Raw genomic sequence first — 19540 nt, 5'->3', positions numbered from 1 at the left:
TATGTGAACTGCTGTATGGAAAGTGAATTTGCTCTGTAAATCTTCACCCAAATCAAAATAAAATTTGAAAAAAAAAAAAAAGCATCAAACTATGTGGATCATAACAAAGTATGGATAATTGTGAAGGATGAGAATTCTAGAATATACAATTATGCTCATGTGCAACCCGTTCATAGGTCAAAAGGTAGCTGTTTGAATAGAATAAGGGGATATTGCATAGTTGAAAATCAGGAAAGGTGTGTCAGGGTTGTTATCCTTTCACCATACTTATTCAATCTGTATATGGAGAAAATAACCCAAGAAGCTGGACAATATGAAAAATGTGGCATCAGGATTGGTGGATAACTCATTAACATCCTGTGATATTTAGATGATATAATCTTGCTTGTTAAAAGTGAAGAGGATTTAAAGCACTTACTGAAGAAGATCAAAGACTACAGCCTTCAGTATGGATTACATCTTAACATAAAGAAAGCAAAAATCCTCAGCAACATCATGACAAATGGAGAAAAGATTGAAATTGTCAAGGATTTCATTTCATTTAGACCCACCATCAACCATAGAAGCAGCAGTCAAGAAATCAAACAACATATTACATTGGGTAAATATGCTACAAAACCTCTTTGAAGTGTTAAAGAAAAAAGACTAGAGGATTTCCGCAAGCCATGGTATTTTCAATCACTTTGTAGACTTGTAGGAGCTCTGGTGCCTAAGGCATTTGACTGCTAACCAGAAGGCCAACAGTTTAAACCCACCAGCAACTCCTCAGATGCAAGATTGTGCAATCTACTTCCATAGCGATACTGCCTCGGAAACTCAAGGAGGGGTCACTAAAAGTCAGATCTAACTTGATGGCAGTGAGTTTGGTTTTGTTTTGGTTTTGTAGACTTGTGAAAGCTGAACTATGAATAAGGATAACTGAAGATGAACTGATGCATTTGAATTATGGTGTTGGCGAAGAATGCTGAATATACCATGGACTGCAAGAAGAACAAACAAATCTATCTTGGAAGAAGTACAACCAGAATGCACTTTAGAAGCAAGGATGATGAGACTTGGTCTCATACACTTTGGATTTGTTGTCAGGGGTGACCAGTCCCTGGAGAAAGAGATCATGCTTGGTAAAGTAGAACATCAGTGAAAAAGAGGAAGATCTTCAAGAAAACAGATTGCCATCTTGGGCTCAAACATAACATTGATTGTGAGGATGGGGCACAATCAGGCAGAGTTTTCTTCTGGTGTACACAGGCCTGCTATGTCAGAAGGGATTGGTGGCGTAGTGCCTAAGGCATTTGACTGTTAGCAAACCCACCAGCCACTCCTCGGAAGGAAGATTAAGCAATCTACTTCCGTAGTAATACCACCTGAGAAACCCAAGGAGCAGTCGCTATGAGTTGGATCTGACTCAACGGCAGTATTTGGTCTTCAGTTTTTAAAACAACAATCCCTATCAACTGCAGTGAAGAGATTTAAAAAGATGTACCTAATAAAACATTGTGGAAAATGTAAGTAATGTCTCTGAACAATTTATGTAGTTATTGTTAAATGGGAACTTGATTTGCTGTGTAAACTTTCGTCAAAAACATAACAAATTTTTTTTCCCCCCCCCAAAAAAAGTAGGACTAAGATGAGTTTGCTCATACAATGAATGCAGACAGGAAAGTGCAGAGACAATTAGTTTTAAGTTTTACTAGTCACTAGCAAGGGAGCTCTGATAGCATAGTGCCTAAGGCACTTGACTGCTAACCAGAAGGCTGGCGGTTCAAACCCACCAGCCACTCCTCGGAAGGAAGATGGGGCAATCTACTTTCGTAGTGATATTGCCTAGGAAAACCTAAGTAGGAGTTACTATGAGTCGGGTCCGACTCAAATAACAACAACAGTCAGTAGCAAAGTATTTTACATATAATAGCTTCTCAATAAATATTTTAAAACTATTATTTGTGTCTGCTGTTGAGTGGATTCCAACTCATGTCAATCCAATGTGGTAAGTGTAAAAATGCCCCAGGGGGTTCTAGGCTGTAATCTTTTTTTGTTGTTGTTTTTGTTTTCTAAATTTTATTTATTTTGTTTTTGTTGTGGAGAATATACATAGCAAAACATGTATCAATGCAACAGTTTCTACATGTACAATTTATCGACAGGGATTACATTCTTTGAGTTGTACAAACATTCTCACCCTCATTTTCTGAGTTGTTCTTCCTTTATTAACATAATTTACTGCTTCCTGCAGTTCTTCTCTAATCTTTGGAGTTGCTGTTGCCAATTTGATTCCATAAAGATAGTTCCTAAAAGAGCATAATGCTCAAGGAAGAGATTTGTTGGAATTTTGATCAGGACTGCATTGAACATGTAGATTGCTTTGGATAGTACTGACATCTTAACAATATTAAGTCTTCTAACCCACGAACATGGAATATCTCCCCATTAATAAGCCTTCATTAATCTCTTTCAGCAGTATTTAATAATATTTGTTGTAAAAGTCCTTTACTTCCCTAGCTAGATTCATTTCTAAGTATTTTATTCTCCTGGATGCTACTGTAATCATCCCATAATCTTTATGGAACAGATTGCCAGGTCTTTTCTCCTGTGGAGCAATGAGTAGGTTCGAACTGCTGATCTTTTGGTTAGCAGCTGAGTTCTCAACCATTTTGCCACCAGGGATCAGTATCCCACAAACATCAAATCTTAAACTGGTTCCTTAGATGATATTTTCTTGGGTAATATGAAATAATTTTAATTCTAGCCTATATAAAAGGCATATCTTTGGGAGGACTAGATTTCAATCAAGGAGTTCTAGTAGCATAGTGCCTAAGGCACTTGACTGCTAACCAGAAGGCTGGTGGTTCAAACCCACCAGCCACTTCTTGGAAGGAAGGTTGGGCAACCTACTTCTGTAATGATACTGCCTTGGAAACTCCCAAGGAGGGGTTGCTGTGAGTCAGGTCTGACTTGATGGCACATAACAACAACAAGGTTTCAGTCTTACTCATAATAAAATCATAGACCAAAATAATGATTTTGAAAGTATCTGCTATTTTCACTAGCCCATGGTATTGGTAGCCCTCAGGATAAAAAAGTGAGCTTACCATTTTTATCAAGTTAGTAAGTAAAGACTTTAGATTAGCTCAAAATTTAATTTCCAATTGAGGTCAAATATACAAATGAAAGCAAAATTTTTACCTTTCCTTCCTCAAGGTGAAGCAGGAGGACTTTATCTCCTGGCTTATAATCTTTGAGCAGCTCTGCTGACTTCCAAACTTCCTCAGGATCAGGTATCCAAACCCTGGCAAACTAGAAGACAAGAGTAAAAAAAAAAAAAAAAAAAAACTAGTAAATCTATTACTTGACAACAACATATATAACACATCATTGATTTATTTATAATTAAAGTACAACGAAATCTTGGCCAGTGTGAAATTTAATCTTTACAGGTAGAAGAAAAATATTTTAGCCCCAGTAGCAGCATCACACCTACCTTATATAAAAAGTGTGCTCTGAAGAAACAGCTACAACTAAAGCTTGCTTTTGCTTTGTATAGTAAATGTGACCTGAAAATGTCATTTTACGTAAAAATGTACAATATAAAATCTATTATTCTAGTAACATGGACTTTCATGGGCATGTTAGCAAGCATGATTTTGAAGCTCTGGTGTAGTGGTTCGGCCAATTTGAGGAGCACAGTCATTTTTTTATAGCAGAGTTTACAATCTGAATTTTTGATTGTGACTTTCATTCTGTGCTCCACAAAGCCTTAGTGATTTCTCGGCTATCCCTCAGGAGACACTGTGGTGGGGAAAAGTGGAGTGACCTGCAGGTTTGAGCTGTAGTTGTTTTACATAACAGTCATCTGGAATTTTCTTTGAAGAACATATTTACAATGCTAATTTTTTAAAAAAATTGAAAAAGCATTGTTGTTTAGTGTTTTGCCTTCATTATTTTTACAAAGATGAGTAAAAAATGGTACCTCTGGTTAGCAATAAGCTAGGTTCTTATAGCCTAGATACCACAAAAGAGATATGGTAATCATCAGAGGTTCCTAAAGCAGCAAATCTTTAGCCTCAACTGGATGATCTCTGGACTTAAGAGATGATTATGTGGTCAATTCTAAAGAAAAAGAACAAAATATAGTAATATTCATGAATCCTTCAATGAGGAATCTCCCAGTGTGCACTAGACCTTAATACCCATTTTCAGGAATAGATCACATGACATTGGCCAGCACGAACCTTGCCTTGGGCCTGTACTTGTATATTCATTTCATATAAACTCACCTCTGGGTTTCATTTTTAATAATGACCAGCGTTCTAATTTAGTTGGAGCTTCAAGCTTAAGGACCATTTGGATAACATAACATATGGTGCCACTTCTTCACCAACTGTGATAATGAAATGGAAGCTTTAAGTACTGGGCACAAAGAAGTTCTGGAAGCTACAAACATATAACAAGGCCATTTCCAAGTAAGAGAGAATTTATGTGATTGGGGAGGGACTGAAAATGGGAGCAAGCCAAAAGAAAGTAGAGCAGAAGAAGCAAAGCAGAGATCTGAGATTTAAGAGAATTGAAATTAAATGTGTTTTCTGTAAGAAAAACGTTTCACTATGTCACTGTCCTGTATGTCAACTTCTTTACCGACCAAGATTTTCAAGTCCTCGTATTGGGACGCAGCTGTGGTACGATACAGTAGTTTCCAAACTACTGCATTTCATGACTGGTAAAATTAAAGTGAAAGAAAAAAAAAAGTTTGGGAACTGATACAGGGTTATCAACTTTTTGTTTTGCCAAGGAGGAGATTACAAAACCAGTAACTGCTATCTAATACCACCATCATTTTATAAAACAAAGGATATTTTAACACTAGAAGAGTAGGAAAAGTTGCCGTTACAATAATACCCAAATCCCTTACCATGGGATTCTATAAGGGCTGTCATGATCTGCCTCCCTTTCTACATCCATGCTGAGGCCGCACAGGCCTTATTTCAGTGTTTCAGGAACACTGATCTGTTCAATCCCGAAGCCTTTGCATCTGCCTCTGCCTGCGGTATGTTTTCCCTTCCTATACCTGCCTCCTTCACATTACTTAGATTTCCGTTTCAATATAACCTCTTCAGAGAAGCCCACACATCACCAGCCTTTCTCTATTTTCTTCAGAGCTCTTATTAGTATTCTGAAATTATTTATAATTATGTTGTTGCTTACATATTTATTTATTATCTCTCTTATTCAATAGCATGTTCAACAGCTAGAACAATACCTGGCATATAGTGGCATTTAGTATTTGCTGAAAGAATCTCAGAATAAAAGACATTCCCTTAAATTGAATAAAAGTAAGGTGCTGAAAAATTCATCCATTGCTTTACTTTTTCCTTTATTATCACAGACTCATGAAAAGTTTTTGTCTGAACCATTTACAGAGGAAAGAGTGCTGCACTAGGTTATGGGCTCTTATCTCAGGGCTATCATATTGGCTTTCACCTTTATTTCAGTTGTCTATAAAATGGGGATGACAGCAATACTCATCCAAGCTATCTCAAGAGGTTATATACATAGAAACATCATGAAAAGCATAAAACAATATTTAAGTACAAGGTGGGACGAATTGTTACTGAGTGTTTTTTCTATAAGAAGTGCTTCTGAGTTTTATATATCAAATATGTTACTGAAAGGAGCTCTGGTAGCATAGTGCCTAAGGCACTTTACTGCTAACCAGAAAGCTGGCGGTTCAAACCCACCAGCCACTCCTTGGAAGGAAGATTGGGTAATCTACTTCCATAGTGATACTGCCTTGGAAACCCAAGGAGGGGTCGCTTTGAGTTGGGGCCGACTCAATGGCAAATAACAACAACAACAACAACAACATATGACTGAAATTTGCTTAAAATTTTCCCTGTCAAGTATATAATCTATAAAGTAGCATCTGTACAAACTACTAAAATCTTACTCATTTAATAAACACGTCTGTGTACCAATTGTTCTCACTCTGAAGCTCTACTACCCTAACTGACAGCAATACAAAAAAAGCAAAACAGGTCCAAGTGAGTTTGTGACTGATCTGCACCTAAATATGAGGAAGATTTATTCATTACTAAATTATTTTTTGTTTGTCATATCTTGTAAATAACTTTTTTTCGGGGGGGGGGGGCTAATACATAGTAGCTAAGGCACTTGACTGCTAACCAGAAGGTTGGCAGTTCAAACCCACCAGCCATCCTCAGAAGAAAGGTTCGGCAATCTATTTCCATAGTGATACTGCCTCAGAAACCCAAGAAGGGGTTGCTATGAGTCGGGTCCAACTTGACGGCACATAACAACAACAACAACAATGGAATGCTTGTTGCATCACCAAATGTTTTAAAATATTTGTTAGGTATGATGGATTTTGATAAACATTAAGTGGGACACGTATGTCACAATGGGCTCTGGTGGTAGGATTGGTAGGCTGAGGCACAGAAAAAAATTTCACTTGAATATTACCTAGTCTCAAATGTCACACCTTCCCAATAACACAGGAAACAGTAAATATACTTAGAAGACTTATCTCACTGTACAGAAGCCTAAAGAGACAAAAGTTATACACAGTCAAGCCTCCAGAATGTACTACCTTATACAATAGCCTCTCAACACAGCAATATGTCAGGACAAACTTCAGTCAGTTTTACACAACTACGCAAATCCTCACCCTTACACCAGTACTACTGTATGTGAGAAGAAAGCCTCCCAAAAAACCCCAGAGGCAGAAAATGTAAGTGGTACTTACATGTATGTACCACATGTTACGAAAAAGTTAAACCAAATCTAGAAGGAAGCCTCCTTTGTGTTCTGTGTCAGAGCAAACTCCAACTCAGATTTCCACAAGTCTTTTGGAAACAGCAAATGAGTAGGTCCTTTGCCAAGGGCTAGATTTCCAAAAGCTAGGGGTTAAAGGCACTTACAGATTAGTGGTGGGAGGCTAAGGTGCTCACACTAACCAAGGGCAAGATATTTAAACACCACCCTGATTACCAACTTCCCTTATACCTTATCTCTATCACTTGGGAAAGTATCTAAGGAGAAATAGGTCAGAAACCAGGCTATTATACCATAGTCTTTTTGTGGTTCTTTTTCACCTTGCCCTATGAGATCAATGCCTCTGCAGAAACAACTATACCCAAACTGGGTCAATTTAGGGGATATACATACCTTAGGTAAGGAGCGCTGGTAGCATAGTGTCTAAGGTATTTGATTGCTAACCAGAAGGTTGGAGGTTCAAACCCACCAGCCACTCTGTGGAAGGAAGATGGGCAATCTACTTCTGTAAAGATTTAAACTCACTGCCATCGAGTCAATCCCAACTCATAGTGACCTCTCCTTGGGTTTCCGAGGCAATTTCTCTATGGAAGTAGACTGCCCAATCTTCCCTCCGAGGAGTGGGTGGTGGGTTTGAACCGCCAGCCTTCTGGTTAGCCGTCAAATGCCTTAGGCACTACACCACCAGAGCTCCCTCCATAAAGATTCACCACCTCGGAAACCAATGGGGGTTGCTAAGAGTCAGAATTGACTGAATGGTAGTGGGTTTATACACCTTAGGTGCTAAAACTGAAGGGAATCTCAACCTGATAAGGACCCTTCCTATTGCCTCTGTCACTTCCAAACCTATCTCCAACTCTTCCCCCAGAGCCCAGTGCAAATATACAGGCTGCCCTGAAGAATAGGATTAAACTTGCCCAGTCATATCCAGTGCGAAGACTGTGGAAGAAAGGCACAATGAAAAGGCCCCAAGATCATATGAGAAACCTAGAAATAGGAGAAAGCAGTGAAAGTCCAAGGAATCAGAAAAAAGGTCTGCTGTGCTCTGGAAGATCAAAGAGGCCAGCTGGAAGAGCACATCCCCCCTAAGCCTGCTCAGGGGCTTCAGGGTGAAATGGAAGCAGTTAGCCAAATCATAACCCAGCCAAAGAGACTCAGGCTGGAACCCTCAGCAGGGAAAGAGAGGAACCAAGGTCCTGTGATTCAGTCCTACTGTGATTAGCTAATAAAGGGCTATGCCTTCCTACAGTGCCTCACATTTCTTCCTTCCCACTCACACTACTCTGGTCTTAGTCCCTTGTTATCTTGTGAGAGCTCCTCAAAAGTATCACATATTTTACCTCAGACCTCATTTGACTTGGGTCTATCCAAAGAGTCATGGTGGTATAACGGTTTTAAGCACTTGGCTGCTGACCTAAAGGTTTGTGATTTGAATCCACTCAGCAGCTCTATGGGAGAAAAACCTGGCAATATGCTTCTGTAAAGATTACAGCCTAGAAAATGTCATGGAGCAGTTCTACTCTGTCACATGGGCTTGCTATGTGTCGGAATTGACTCGTTGTTGGCAGCCGTCAGCAATGTGGCTCTATACACTTCCTTCATAGACCATATACTCCATAAGCCATCTTTGAATTCCTACTGTGGTCAGCCATGTTCTTTGCCCACAGTATATATGTGCTGATCTTATTAAAGACAGAGGTAGGTCAAGGGAGGCAAAAGAGAGGAAAGAATTTGGATAAGTGGTGGTAAAGACAAACTTCACTTCACAGTGTTTAGGGACACCAAGCATGGTTGAGACAGGGTATGAGTTAGAGACCTAGAGAAGAGAGATTAATGAAATAATAAGCAAACGAAGAGTAAACGTTAAAGTTGGAACTGGTAGAAGAAGGAAAAACAAAGATTTGGGAGCTGAGGTTACTGTCATTAAAGGGAAAAAAGAAAAAACTAGTAGATGAAGAAAAGAGAAAAGGGCTTAAAATAGATACCATTAAAGATGTAAACATACATCAAAGAAGAGCGATGATAGTTCAAAGGAACCACTAGATTAGAAATGAGAGTAAGAACAAAATAGAGATTGGCTAAATTTTATGGCAGCAGTTAAAATCTGAGCGAGTAACACTAGCACAGATTTAAGTTGTATAATAGCTTGCAAGGAAAATAAAAACTATCTGACCTTCCACTAGACAATTTAGGTCTGCTCGGCAGTGATGAGGCAATTCTGACAGTCTAATGGAAGAGGACCAGCAAGTTGGGTTTGGGGGACATGCTTGCTCTGGTACTTGCCAGAGAGGGGCACCAAACAGCCCTGGCTCAGCCCGACACAGCCCTTGCACCTTCTCAGTGTTTATACCTGTCTCTACATGCTTAAGGAGGCACCAGTCATGTTTCCTTCTGTATCCTCCCACAGTGACGTCCAAGAGGTCCTCCAATAATGCAGATGACTCACTCATTAGAGGTTTTGCTAACCTGCATTTTGTCAGTCAAGGAAACCCTGTGTAGTAGGCACCACAAGCAGTTGTTTCTGATACCTCTGGGAACAAGACTGACAGCACTAACAGAATAAATGACCAGCTCCTGAATCCCCAAAAATCTGACTCATGTGATTCCCTCTCCTCCTTCCAAACTCCTACACACATTATTTGCATTTCATATAGCACATGCACACACCTTTCCTAGTTCCCTTCTTAAGTTATAAGCAGCATGGCAACATGGAATCAGCCTGGTTCTTTTTTTAGTATTCCACTGTGAATGCACACAAAAATAAATGCCTTAGGAGACAACTTACACAAACCTATTATAGAAACCAAGTATCTCTGGGCTATGAGCTAAAGAGAAATCCTGAATTATTATCAATGTCCCGTCCCCTGAACCCTGACATAAACATTGACACTCCATATAGTTACTAAATAATTCATATAACCCTTGTGGGACTCTGTGGTGAAAGAAATTCAGACTGCTCTAAAGGCGCATAATGGGCTTTTCAGAGAAAAGGAAACAAAAATTATTAAAGAAACTAAGATATCTAGAAAATTTTCACTTTTAGTATATTTTTATTTTTAAAACTTATTATTAAATATGCCATAAACCAAATATTAAAAAACCAAACTCACTGCTGAGTCAGTTCCAACTCAAAGCGACCCCCACTGGGTTTCCAAGGCAGTAAATCTTTACGAAGTAGATTGCCCCATCTTCCTCCCACAGAGTGGCTGGTGGGTTTGAACTGCCAACCTTCTGGTTAGCAGTCAAATGCCTTAGGCATTACGCCACCAGAGCTCCTTTGCCATACATATAAGAAACTATATATATACATATGTGCACATAATATTTGTTGAATGAAAGAATGATATAAGGAATTACTCACCACTTAGTTTCAGAAATGGAACATAACTAATACTGCTGAATATACTGTAATGGAATATATTCTTAAATTTTCATTTCCCCACCCCTGCCTCTTTTTCACTCCCCAGTACTGTTCTCCAATTACATCAAACTACAGGTTTGCTGTACAGGCAGTCCCCAGGGTACAAATGAGATCCATTCCTAAGTGTGTCTTTAGGTCAGATTTGTAGGTAAATTGGCACATGTGCATATGGTTCTTACTTCAGTGCAAGAGAGGAGCCCTGGTTGTGTAGTGGTTAAAGTGCTTGGCTGCTAATCAAAAGGTCAGCAGTGCAAACCAACCAGCCACTCATTGGGAGAAAGATGCATATGGCAGTCTGCTTCTCTAAAGATTTACAGCTTTGGAAACTCTGTGGGACAGCTCTACCCTGTCCTACAGGGTTGCTGTGAGTCAGAATCAACTCAATAGCAATGGATTTTGGTTTGGTTTTAGTGCAAGAAAAAGCTCTAAGCCTTTTCAATGGTTTAAAAGCTGCACATGCAGCGAGTAATGGTGATTTTAATGAAGATTTTGTTTTGAGAGGGAGTTGGTTCAATCTGTTGACAGTGAGGTCAAATTTACGTAACATTAAAAGGCAAGTACAAGTTGTGTAAGTCAGAAATGTATAAGCTGGGTCTTACTGTACTCCAAACTTGCTTTCCTGCCTCACACTTTAATGGCTTTGCTTTAGCTATTTCCTCTCTCTGGAACACCATGCCTCCCATTTTTCAGCCAGCAAACTCCTATTTTTCCTTCACATTTGTGTTAAAGTGACAGTTCCATTAAGAAGTTTTTCCTGACTTGTATTCTCAACGTCCCATTACCTCATTCAATCCTCTCCTAGAATCCTTCTCCTACTAAATTATGACTTTGTGTGTTTACATCCCTCTGGAGACCTTGAAGGAAAGGCTGTTCTGCTTCATCTCTTCAGCACTTAATCCAGGGTCTGCCCATAATAGTTTCTCAATAAACGTTTGTGATACGACTGCTCTTGGTCTCAAACATTTTACTCCAAGGAGAAGAAATTATTGGTCCTGCCAAACTAGGATTTGACAAGAGACTTGCAGAATCTTATGAAAGGCTCTATATTTCCTGAAATTTATACTATATAAAATGCAGGCAGCGTTAGATAGTTGAGTCAAGTAAGAAATCTTAGTGTAACGGAAGGGAAAAGAATCAGGACTATAGAGAGTGCAAAAGCAATGAAACATCCATTCCCTCCCCCCACAACATACACACTCAAACCCATACTCACAGATAACTAATAATTAATCTATCCCAAATTCCTCATTTAGAAGGCAAAGATGTATTGCACCCACCATTTCCACCAGGCATGTCCTAGAGTAAGTAGCAAAGCGGAAAGTAGATGGATAGGAAAGGTAAGCCAGAGGGCTTAGAGCAGGGTAAAAGGTAACACTAAAATAGAAGAAAAGAGACAAGAACAAAGTGGAGATGCTGAACACACGGTGCATTCTGGATAGGGTTGGACATGAAGAGCACATGTGTCCTGTGTACTCGCCATAGCTTCACAGCAATGCTGCTGCTAAGCTAAATAGCAGGCGACTCTGCACCACAGAACTTACCAAACAATGTAAGGAATGAGTGCTAACATTTATTGCTCACCTTCTGTGTGCCAGTAGATAATTTACATGTATAATTTCACTTAATTATAATAATCCCCTTATGAGCCCATTTCAACAGATACTGAGACTTCAAAACACCCTTTGCAATCGAGTAGATTCTGACTCATAGCAACCCTATATGACAGAGTAGAACTGCCCCCATAGGGTTTTAAACCTGTCAATCTTTCCAGAAGCAAGCTGCAACAACTTTCTCCCGCAGAGAGGCTGGTGGGTTTTTGAACCACCAACCTTTCAGTTAGCAGCTGAGCACTTAACCACTGTAACACCAGGGCTCCTCATATTGAGGCTCAGACCTTAAAAATGGTGGAGGTGAGGTTCAAATCTATGTCTATTCTAAAAGCTATATAGTCTTTCAACTTGATCATGCTTTTCCCCTTTAAACACAGCAGACTTCATTATAAAGAAACTCTCCCCATCCCATAACCAACTCAAACCCACTGCCATCGAGTCAATTCCAACTCATAGTGACCCTACAGGACAGAGTAGAACTGCCCCATAGAGTTTCTAAGGCTGTAAATCTTTAAGGAAGCAGACTCCCTCATTGTTCTGTGGAATGGCTAGTGGGTTCGAACCACCAACCTTCTGGTTAGGAATCAAATGCAAACCCCAAAATTGTTCCTCTTGGTATAACAATGGAAACAGCTAGTACACTGCTCATGTGATCAGGTGAGACTTAGAATATCTCATGTAAGACAAAGTGTCAAATAGCAAAGTTCAATGGGTCAGAAAGTAACAAATGCTGGCGAGGCTGTGGAGAGACTGGAACTCTTGTGCACTGCTGGTGGGATTGTAAAATGTACAACCATTGTGGCAAACGGTATGGCATTTCCTTAAAAAACTGAAAATAGAAGTACCATTTGACCCAGCAATTCCATTACTAGGAATATATCCTGAAGAGGTGAGAGATAGCGCACAACAGACATATGTGCACCTATGTTCATCACAGCACAATTCACCATAGAAAGAGATGGAAGCAACCTAAATGCCCATCAACAGATGAGTGGATAACCAAATTATGGTATATCCACACAATGGAACACTATGCCACATTAAAGAACAATGAGGGATACACGTATCATCTCGCAATGTGGATGAACCTGGAGGACGTTATGCTGAGTGAAATAAGTCAATCACAGAAGGACAAGTACTGTATGAGCCCATTATGGTAAAAAAGAGAAGGGTTTTCTTGGGAAAGGGGACTCACTTAGTAGGTTACCGGGATGGGGAGGGAATGGGAGGGATTAATTTCAGGCTAGGTGGGGCCTACACGCTGACATGGGTAGGGGGAGGGATATACAGGGAGGATTTATGACCACCATGATAACATTGGGAAATGGCAGAACACTGAATTGTGCACATAAGAGATAGACAACAGATGCTATACTAACCAATGTGTCCACAATACTGCATTGCCATTAACACCAAACACTAGGCTATACAGATAAACACATAAACACCTGAGATGATCAGACGGGGGTCAGTGAACAGAAGTATACTCTAGAACAAGGATAGATTCAGGGGAGGCTAATCTTGCACACACACCAATGATAGAAAATACCTGTAGTCCTTACAGAAACAATAGTAGACAGACACAGAGTATTCCCTCACAGACAACCAGACACTATGGGAGAGAGATCCAATAGATCTACTACCTCAGGACCATAGTACTGGGGTACACCAGACTCAACTGGCACAACAAAATACATAAAAGCTTTGCTCCACATCCTACATTGGTGAGTAGTGACTGGGGTCTTAAAAGCTTTCAAGCGGCCATCTAAGACACAGCTAACAGTCTCCTAGTGTCAGAAGTGAAGAAGAATGAAAAAAAAAAAGGGGGGGGGAGCATTTAGAAGCAATCAGCCCTAGGACACGATGGCCCTCGAGACCAGAAGAACTAGATGGTGCCCGGCTACCAAGGCCAACCACTCAGGAAAGGATCAAATCTAGAGATCCTGGATAGAGCGGGAGGGAAAATGTGGAACAAAATCCAAAAACTCAATAATGACCAGAATTACTGGTCAGATGAAATCTGGCGAGACTCCCAATAGTACGGCCCTGGAATACATTCTGCATCTGGAATAAGACACATCCCCAGGGGTGGGCTCTCAGCCCAATAGTTAACAAGATGTACATGCAGACCACTCAACTCAGGATGACGCACCCACATACTCTATGGTAATACATCCCTTAGAGCAACAGACCATGGGACACCAGAGGACCATGAAGAAATGCAGGGCAAACAGGAGTGCATAAATATGAGGGGCACAGGGGGTGGGTTACAGGGTAGGGAGGGCAGGAGACTGGGTTAGGGTTGGACATGGTGAATGGGGAAAGAAACTAAATGTACGCATTATGTTGAATGTAAAACAAGCTCTTAAAATAAAATTAAAAAAATGAAAGTGCCAAAGCCAGATCCATCAGCTTGGCATCCAGCCTGCAGTATTCAAGTCAGCTTCAACTACAGAATAAGGCTCTGTCAAAAATGAGTTTAACGTAATGCATAAAAACAATCTGAGGATTCCAAGGACTAAAATTTTAATAAATTAATAATTCTAAGTTCATGAACTTTTATAAATGAACAAAATAACAGGGTTGATTTATGATTACTATTTTTTTTATAACTCTTAAAGTTACCTTACAGATACTATGAAATGTACATGTTTCAACAGCAAAGTAAGTTCAAGACTGCTTAAAGCAGGCATTAAAATTATTTTAAATTTATGATGAAAATATGAACTTGTAAATTAATATATGTTTTATCGCCATCAAGTTGCAAGAAATAAACAATTTTATTTCTCTAGAATTCTATATGAGACGCCAAAGCTTGGAATGAATATTTTTAGATACTGCAGCTCCATAATATTCCTGTAGAGTTTATTTTTGGAACTAGCTCTCATTGTGTAAGCATAGTCTTAATATGCACATCAAGAAAAATAACTATTTCTGTCTAAAATTAGCTAGTAATACTAGAAGATAAATTACAAAATTCTAAAGAAGTAAAATAATCAAAGGTAAAATAGAATCACCAAAAAAGAAAGGAAAAAAAGAAAGGAAGCATATTAAGGATCATCTTCATCACAAGGCTTTGTTTGACTAGGATGGAGAAAACTTCTAAGTTTCCTTTACTTAATTCTAACAATATGCTTTTTAACTGTTATTATTAAAGAAGTCTTCATTCAATAAAACAGTATGAGAGAGGTTGAATAACCTGCTCATTACTCAGCAAATTACATCACTCAGCTAATAAACAGCAGAGGCAACATTCAAACCAAGGCCATTTTTTTATTTCAAAATGTTTAGGATATATAAGGAAGAGTAAGACAAACATCATTCCAATGAGTCACTTTTTCCTGATTATGACCAAAGTTGCCCAATTAAGCAAAATAACTCACACTTTCCTACCATCTTCAACATTTGCTCCCAGTTTAGAGAAACACATATAAAAAGACAGTCATGTTAAGTATGTACAGGCCTCTGTATATAGATGTCTTTCTTCCACATGGAGTATATGTCACCCTGATAAGTGATTTAGTGCTGAAATAAGTCATGGGAATTTTATTTTCTCTTATATAAAATGTTTCAACATAGTAAAATTTGAAGGAATCCAAAATTAAGCATCAAGCAACATATACTTAATATGAGACAACAAAGATACAAGGTGCCGAAAATATTGCCTGGCAAATAAAAGGCAGCCACCAATATATTTTGTTCCTTTGTAGCAAGTGGCTCCCTTTGTGTTGCTTCCCATCTTTGGAGACAAACACTTTTAGGCTGAGATCATGTGGTGGTACTTTTTAGCTAGTGCTGACTTGGGGGCATAATACAGACTTTGCAGGACCTGACCCCTGCCAACTTCTCTAGTCTCATCTCTCACCTCTCAGCCTTGCACTTGAGTCTAACAACTCCAAACAGCAGCTGGTTCTTCAACATCTATCATGCTGCTTCTCTTTTACTCACGTTGTTCCCAAGTCTGGCAAACCCTTTCCCTCACAACCCATTTAATGCCTACATGTCCTTTAAGGGCCGACCTCTGAGCACCATTTGAACCAGCAGACCTCAGGCAACATACCTGAACTCTTTCCCTGGCTTGTGATGCACTCTATTCTTACTGTTTTTCTCCTACCTTTCAAAACAACTCTTTTCGGTGTTCTGTGCCAGCTCCATCCTCTCTATACAACCTCCAGCTACTGCAATTGCCTAGAGCTCAGAGCTTACTCCCTTTTCTCTTCTAATGTGGTGTTGAAGAGTTCAGGCTTTAGGATTCTGTTTGGGTTCTGTTGCTTACTAGTTCCGTGGCTTGCCTGTGCCTCAATTTCTTCATCTACACTGATGATAATAATAATGTCTACCATATAGAGGGGAGCTCTGGTAGCGTAGTGCCTAAGGCACTTGACTGCTAACCAGAAGGCTGGCAGTTCAAACCCACCAGCCACTCCTAGGAAGGAAGAGGGGGCATCTACTTCTGTAGTGATACTGCCTCGGAAACACAAGGAGGGGTCACTATGAGTCGGGTCCGACTCCACGGTACATAACAACCATATAGAGATAAAATGAGCATTGTATCAATTAATGCATTTCAATAACAAATAATTATTAATAATAAAAATAATAAATTAGTACCTTTAAAGCACTCAAAATTTGCAGGAAGAGGCCATCCACTTCTCAGAGAATTGGCCATTGAAAACACTGTCCCATATAGTGCTGAAAGATGAGCCCCTGAGGTTAGAAGGCACTCAAAATACAACTGGGGAAGAGCTGCCTCCTCAGAGTAGAGCAGACCTTAATGATGTGAAAGGAGTAAAGCTTTCAGGACCTCCATTTGCAGATGTGGCAGAACTCAAAATGAGAAGAAACAGCTGGAAACATCCATTAATAACTGGAACATGGAATGTACAAAGTATGAGTCTAGGAAAACTGCAAGTTGTCAAAAATGAAATGTAATGGATAAAGATCAATATCCTAGGCATTAATGAGCTAAAATGGATTGTTTTTGGCCATTTTGAATCAGACAACCATATGATCTACTAGGCCAGAAATGACATATTGAAGAGCAATGCATGGCTTAATCATCACAAAGAGTATTTCAATATACCCTGAAATACAATGCTGTCAGTGATAGTATAATATCCATATCTCTAGCGTAGTGCCTAAAGCACTTGACTGATGACCAGAAGGCTGGCGGTTCAAACTCACCAGCCACTCCTCAGAAGGAAGATGGGGCAATCTACTTCCATAGTGACACTGCCTTGGAAACCCAAGGAGGGGTCGCTATGAGTCAAGTTCAACTCAGTAGCACATAACAACAACAACAAGGAAGACCAGTTACTACTATTGTTATTCAAATTTAAAACCAACCACCAAAGCCAAAGATGAGGAAATTGAAGATTTTTTTTTCTGCAGTCTGAAATTGAACAAACAAGCAGTTAAGATGTGTTGATTATATCACTGGTGATTGGAATGCAAAAGGTGGAAACAAAGAAGAATTACCAGTAGTTGGAAAATATAGCCTTGGTGATAGGAATAACACTGGAGATTGCATGAGAGAATTCTGCAAGATGAGCAACTTATTCATTGCAAACATAAATGGTGGCTACACCCATGGACTTCGCCAGACGGAGTACACAGGAATCAGATCAATTACAACCGTGGAAAGAGGCAATGGAGAAGCTCAATATCTTCAGCCAAAACAAAGCCAGGAACTGACTGCAGAACAGACTGTCAACTAGTCATATGCAAATTCAAGTTCAAGCTGAAGACAATTAAAACAAGTCCACGAGAGCCAAAATATGACCTTGATTATATCCCACATGAATTTAGAGACCATGTAAGGAATTAGATTTGATGCACTGAACACCAATGACTGAAAACCAGAGGAAATGTGGGAGGACATCAAGAACGTCATCCATGAAAAGAAAAAGTCATTAAAAAGACAGGAAAGGAAGAAAAGACCAAAATGGATGTCAGAAGAGATTTTGAAACTTGACCTTGAGCAGAGAGTAGCTAAAGCAAATGGAAAAAATGACAAGATAAAAGAGCTGGACAGAAGATTTCAAAGGGCAGCTTGAGAAGACAAAATCAATTATTATAATGAAATGTGCAACGATCTGGACTTAGAAAACCAAAAGGAAACCAAAAGGAAAGAACATGCTCAGCATTTCTCAAGCTTAAAGAACTGAAGAAAAAGTTCAAACCTCGAGTTGCAACACTGGAAGACTCTATGGGCAAAATATTGAATGATGCAGGAAACATCAAAAGAAGACAGAAGGAATACACAGAGTCACTGTACCAAAAAGAATTGGTTGATGTTCATCCATTTCTGACAGTGGCATACGATCAAGAACCAACGGCATTAAATGAAGAAGTCGAAGCTGCACTGAGGGAAATGGTGAAAAACAAGGCTTCAGGAATTGATGGAATACCAACTGAGATATTTCAACAAATGGATAGCATGCTGGAGGCCAAGAAATTTGGAAGCTATTGACTGGAAGAGATCCATATGTGTACTCAACCAGTCTGGTCAACTGACTGGAAGAGATCCGTATTTGTACCCATTCCAAAGAAAGGTGATCCCACAGAACGTGAAAATTATCGAAAAATATCATTAATATCACATGTAAGTAAAATCTTTCTGAAGATAATTTAAAAATGGTTGCAACAGTATATTGACAGAGAACTTCCAGAAATGCAAGCTGAATTCAGAAGAGGACGTGGAAGAAGGGATATCACTGCCAATGTCAGGTAGATCTTGCCTGAAAGCAAAGAATGCAAGAGAGATATTTACTTGTGTTTTAATGACTATGCAAAAGCATTTAACTGTGTGGATCATAAAAATTATGGATAACATTGAGAAGAATGGGGATTCCAGAACACTTAATTGTGCTAATGAGGAACCTGTACATAAACCAGGAGGCTGTCATTTGAACAGAACAATGGGGTACTGCATGGTTTAAAATAAGGAAAGGAGTGCCTAAGAGTTGTTGTATCCTTTCACCATACTTACTCAATCTGTATGCTGAGCAAATAATCTGAGAAGCTGGACTACATGGATTTCGGCCCTTTGTCAAAGATCAGTTTACCATAGGTTGATGGATCTATTTCTGGGTTCTTAATTCCATTTCATTGGTTTATGTGTCTGTCATTATACCAATACCAGGCAGTTTTGACTACTGTGGCTGTATAGTAGTAGGTTTTGAGATCCGGCAATGTGAGACCTCCTAACTTTGTTCTTCTTCTTAATTAGCGCTTGCTTATCCAAGGTCTCTTTCCTTTCCATATAAAGGTAGTGATTGGCTTTTCCATATCCTTAAAGAATGGGATGGGATCTGGATTGGGATTGCATTGAATGTATAGATTGCTTTGGATAGAAAGGACATTTTCACAATGCTTAATCTTCCTATCCACAAGCATAGTATGTTCTTCCATTTATGTAGATCTCTTATGGTTTCTTGAAGTAGACTTTAATAGTTTTCTTTGTACAGGTCTTTTGTGTCCCCGGTAAGATTTATTCCCAAGTATTTTATTTTTGTGATAACTATTGTTAACGGTATTGATTTCCTTATTTCTTTTTCAGCAATCTCTTTGCTGGTGTAGAGGAATCCAACTGATTTTTGGATGTTGATCTTGTATCCTACCACATGCTAAATCTCTCAATTAGTTCCACTAGATTTTTGACTGAGTCTCTTGGATTTTCTAGGTATAGGATCATATCATCAGCAAATAGGGATAGTTTGAC

General features: G+C 39.2%; 1 protein-coding gene across 1 annotated transcript in view; it reads right to left on the bottom strand.

Annotated features, from left to right (window-relative positions):
* The window catches only part of MYO5A (myosin VA), a 194827-nt gene extending 183946 nt beyond the window's left edge, over positions 1–10881 (bottom strand). The window contains exons 1-2 of the mRNA XM_042783688.1: positions 10807–10881; positions 3184–3294 (exon numbers count right to left, since the gene is read on the bottom strand). Of these exons, the coding sequence (XP_042639622.1) occupies positions 3184–3294; positions 10807–10881 (186 nt within the window). The remainder of the gene's footprint in view (positions 1–3183; positions 3295–10806) is intronic.
* Between the last annotated feature and the right edge of the window lie 8659 nt (positions 10882–19540).

This window comes from Orycteropus afer, unplaced genomic scaffold (genome assembly GCF_000298275.1).
Source record: "Orycteropus afer afer isolate SDZICR_OR568_19922 unplaced genomic scaffold, OryAfe1.0 scaffold00026, whole genome shotgun sequence".
NCBI classification, from domain to species: Eukaryota; Metazoa; Chordata; class Mammalia; order Tubulidentata; family Orycteropodidae; genus Orycteropus; species Orycteropus afer.
Note: the sequence above shows the minus strand (reverse complement) of the source record. Positions and strands in the feature narration are given on the sequence as shown.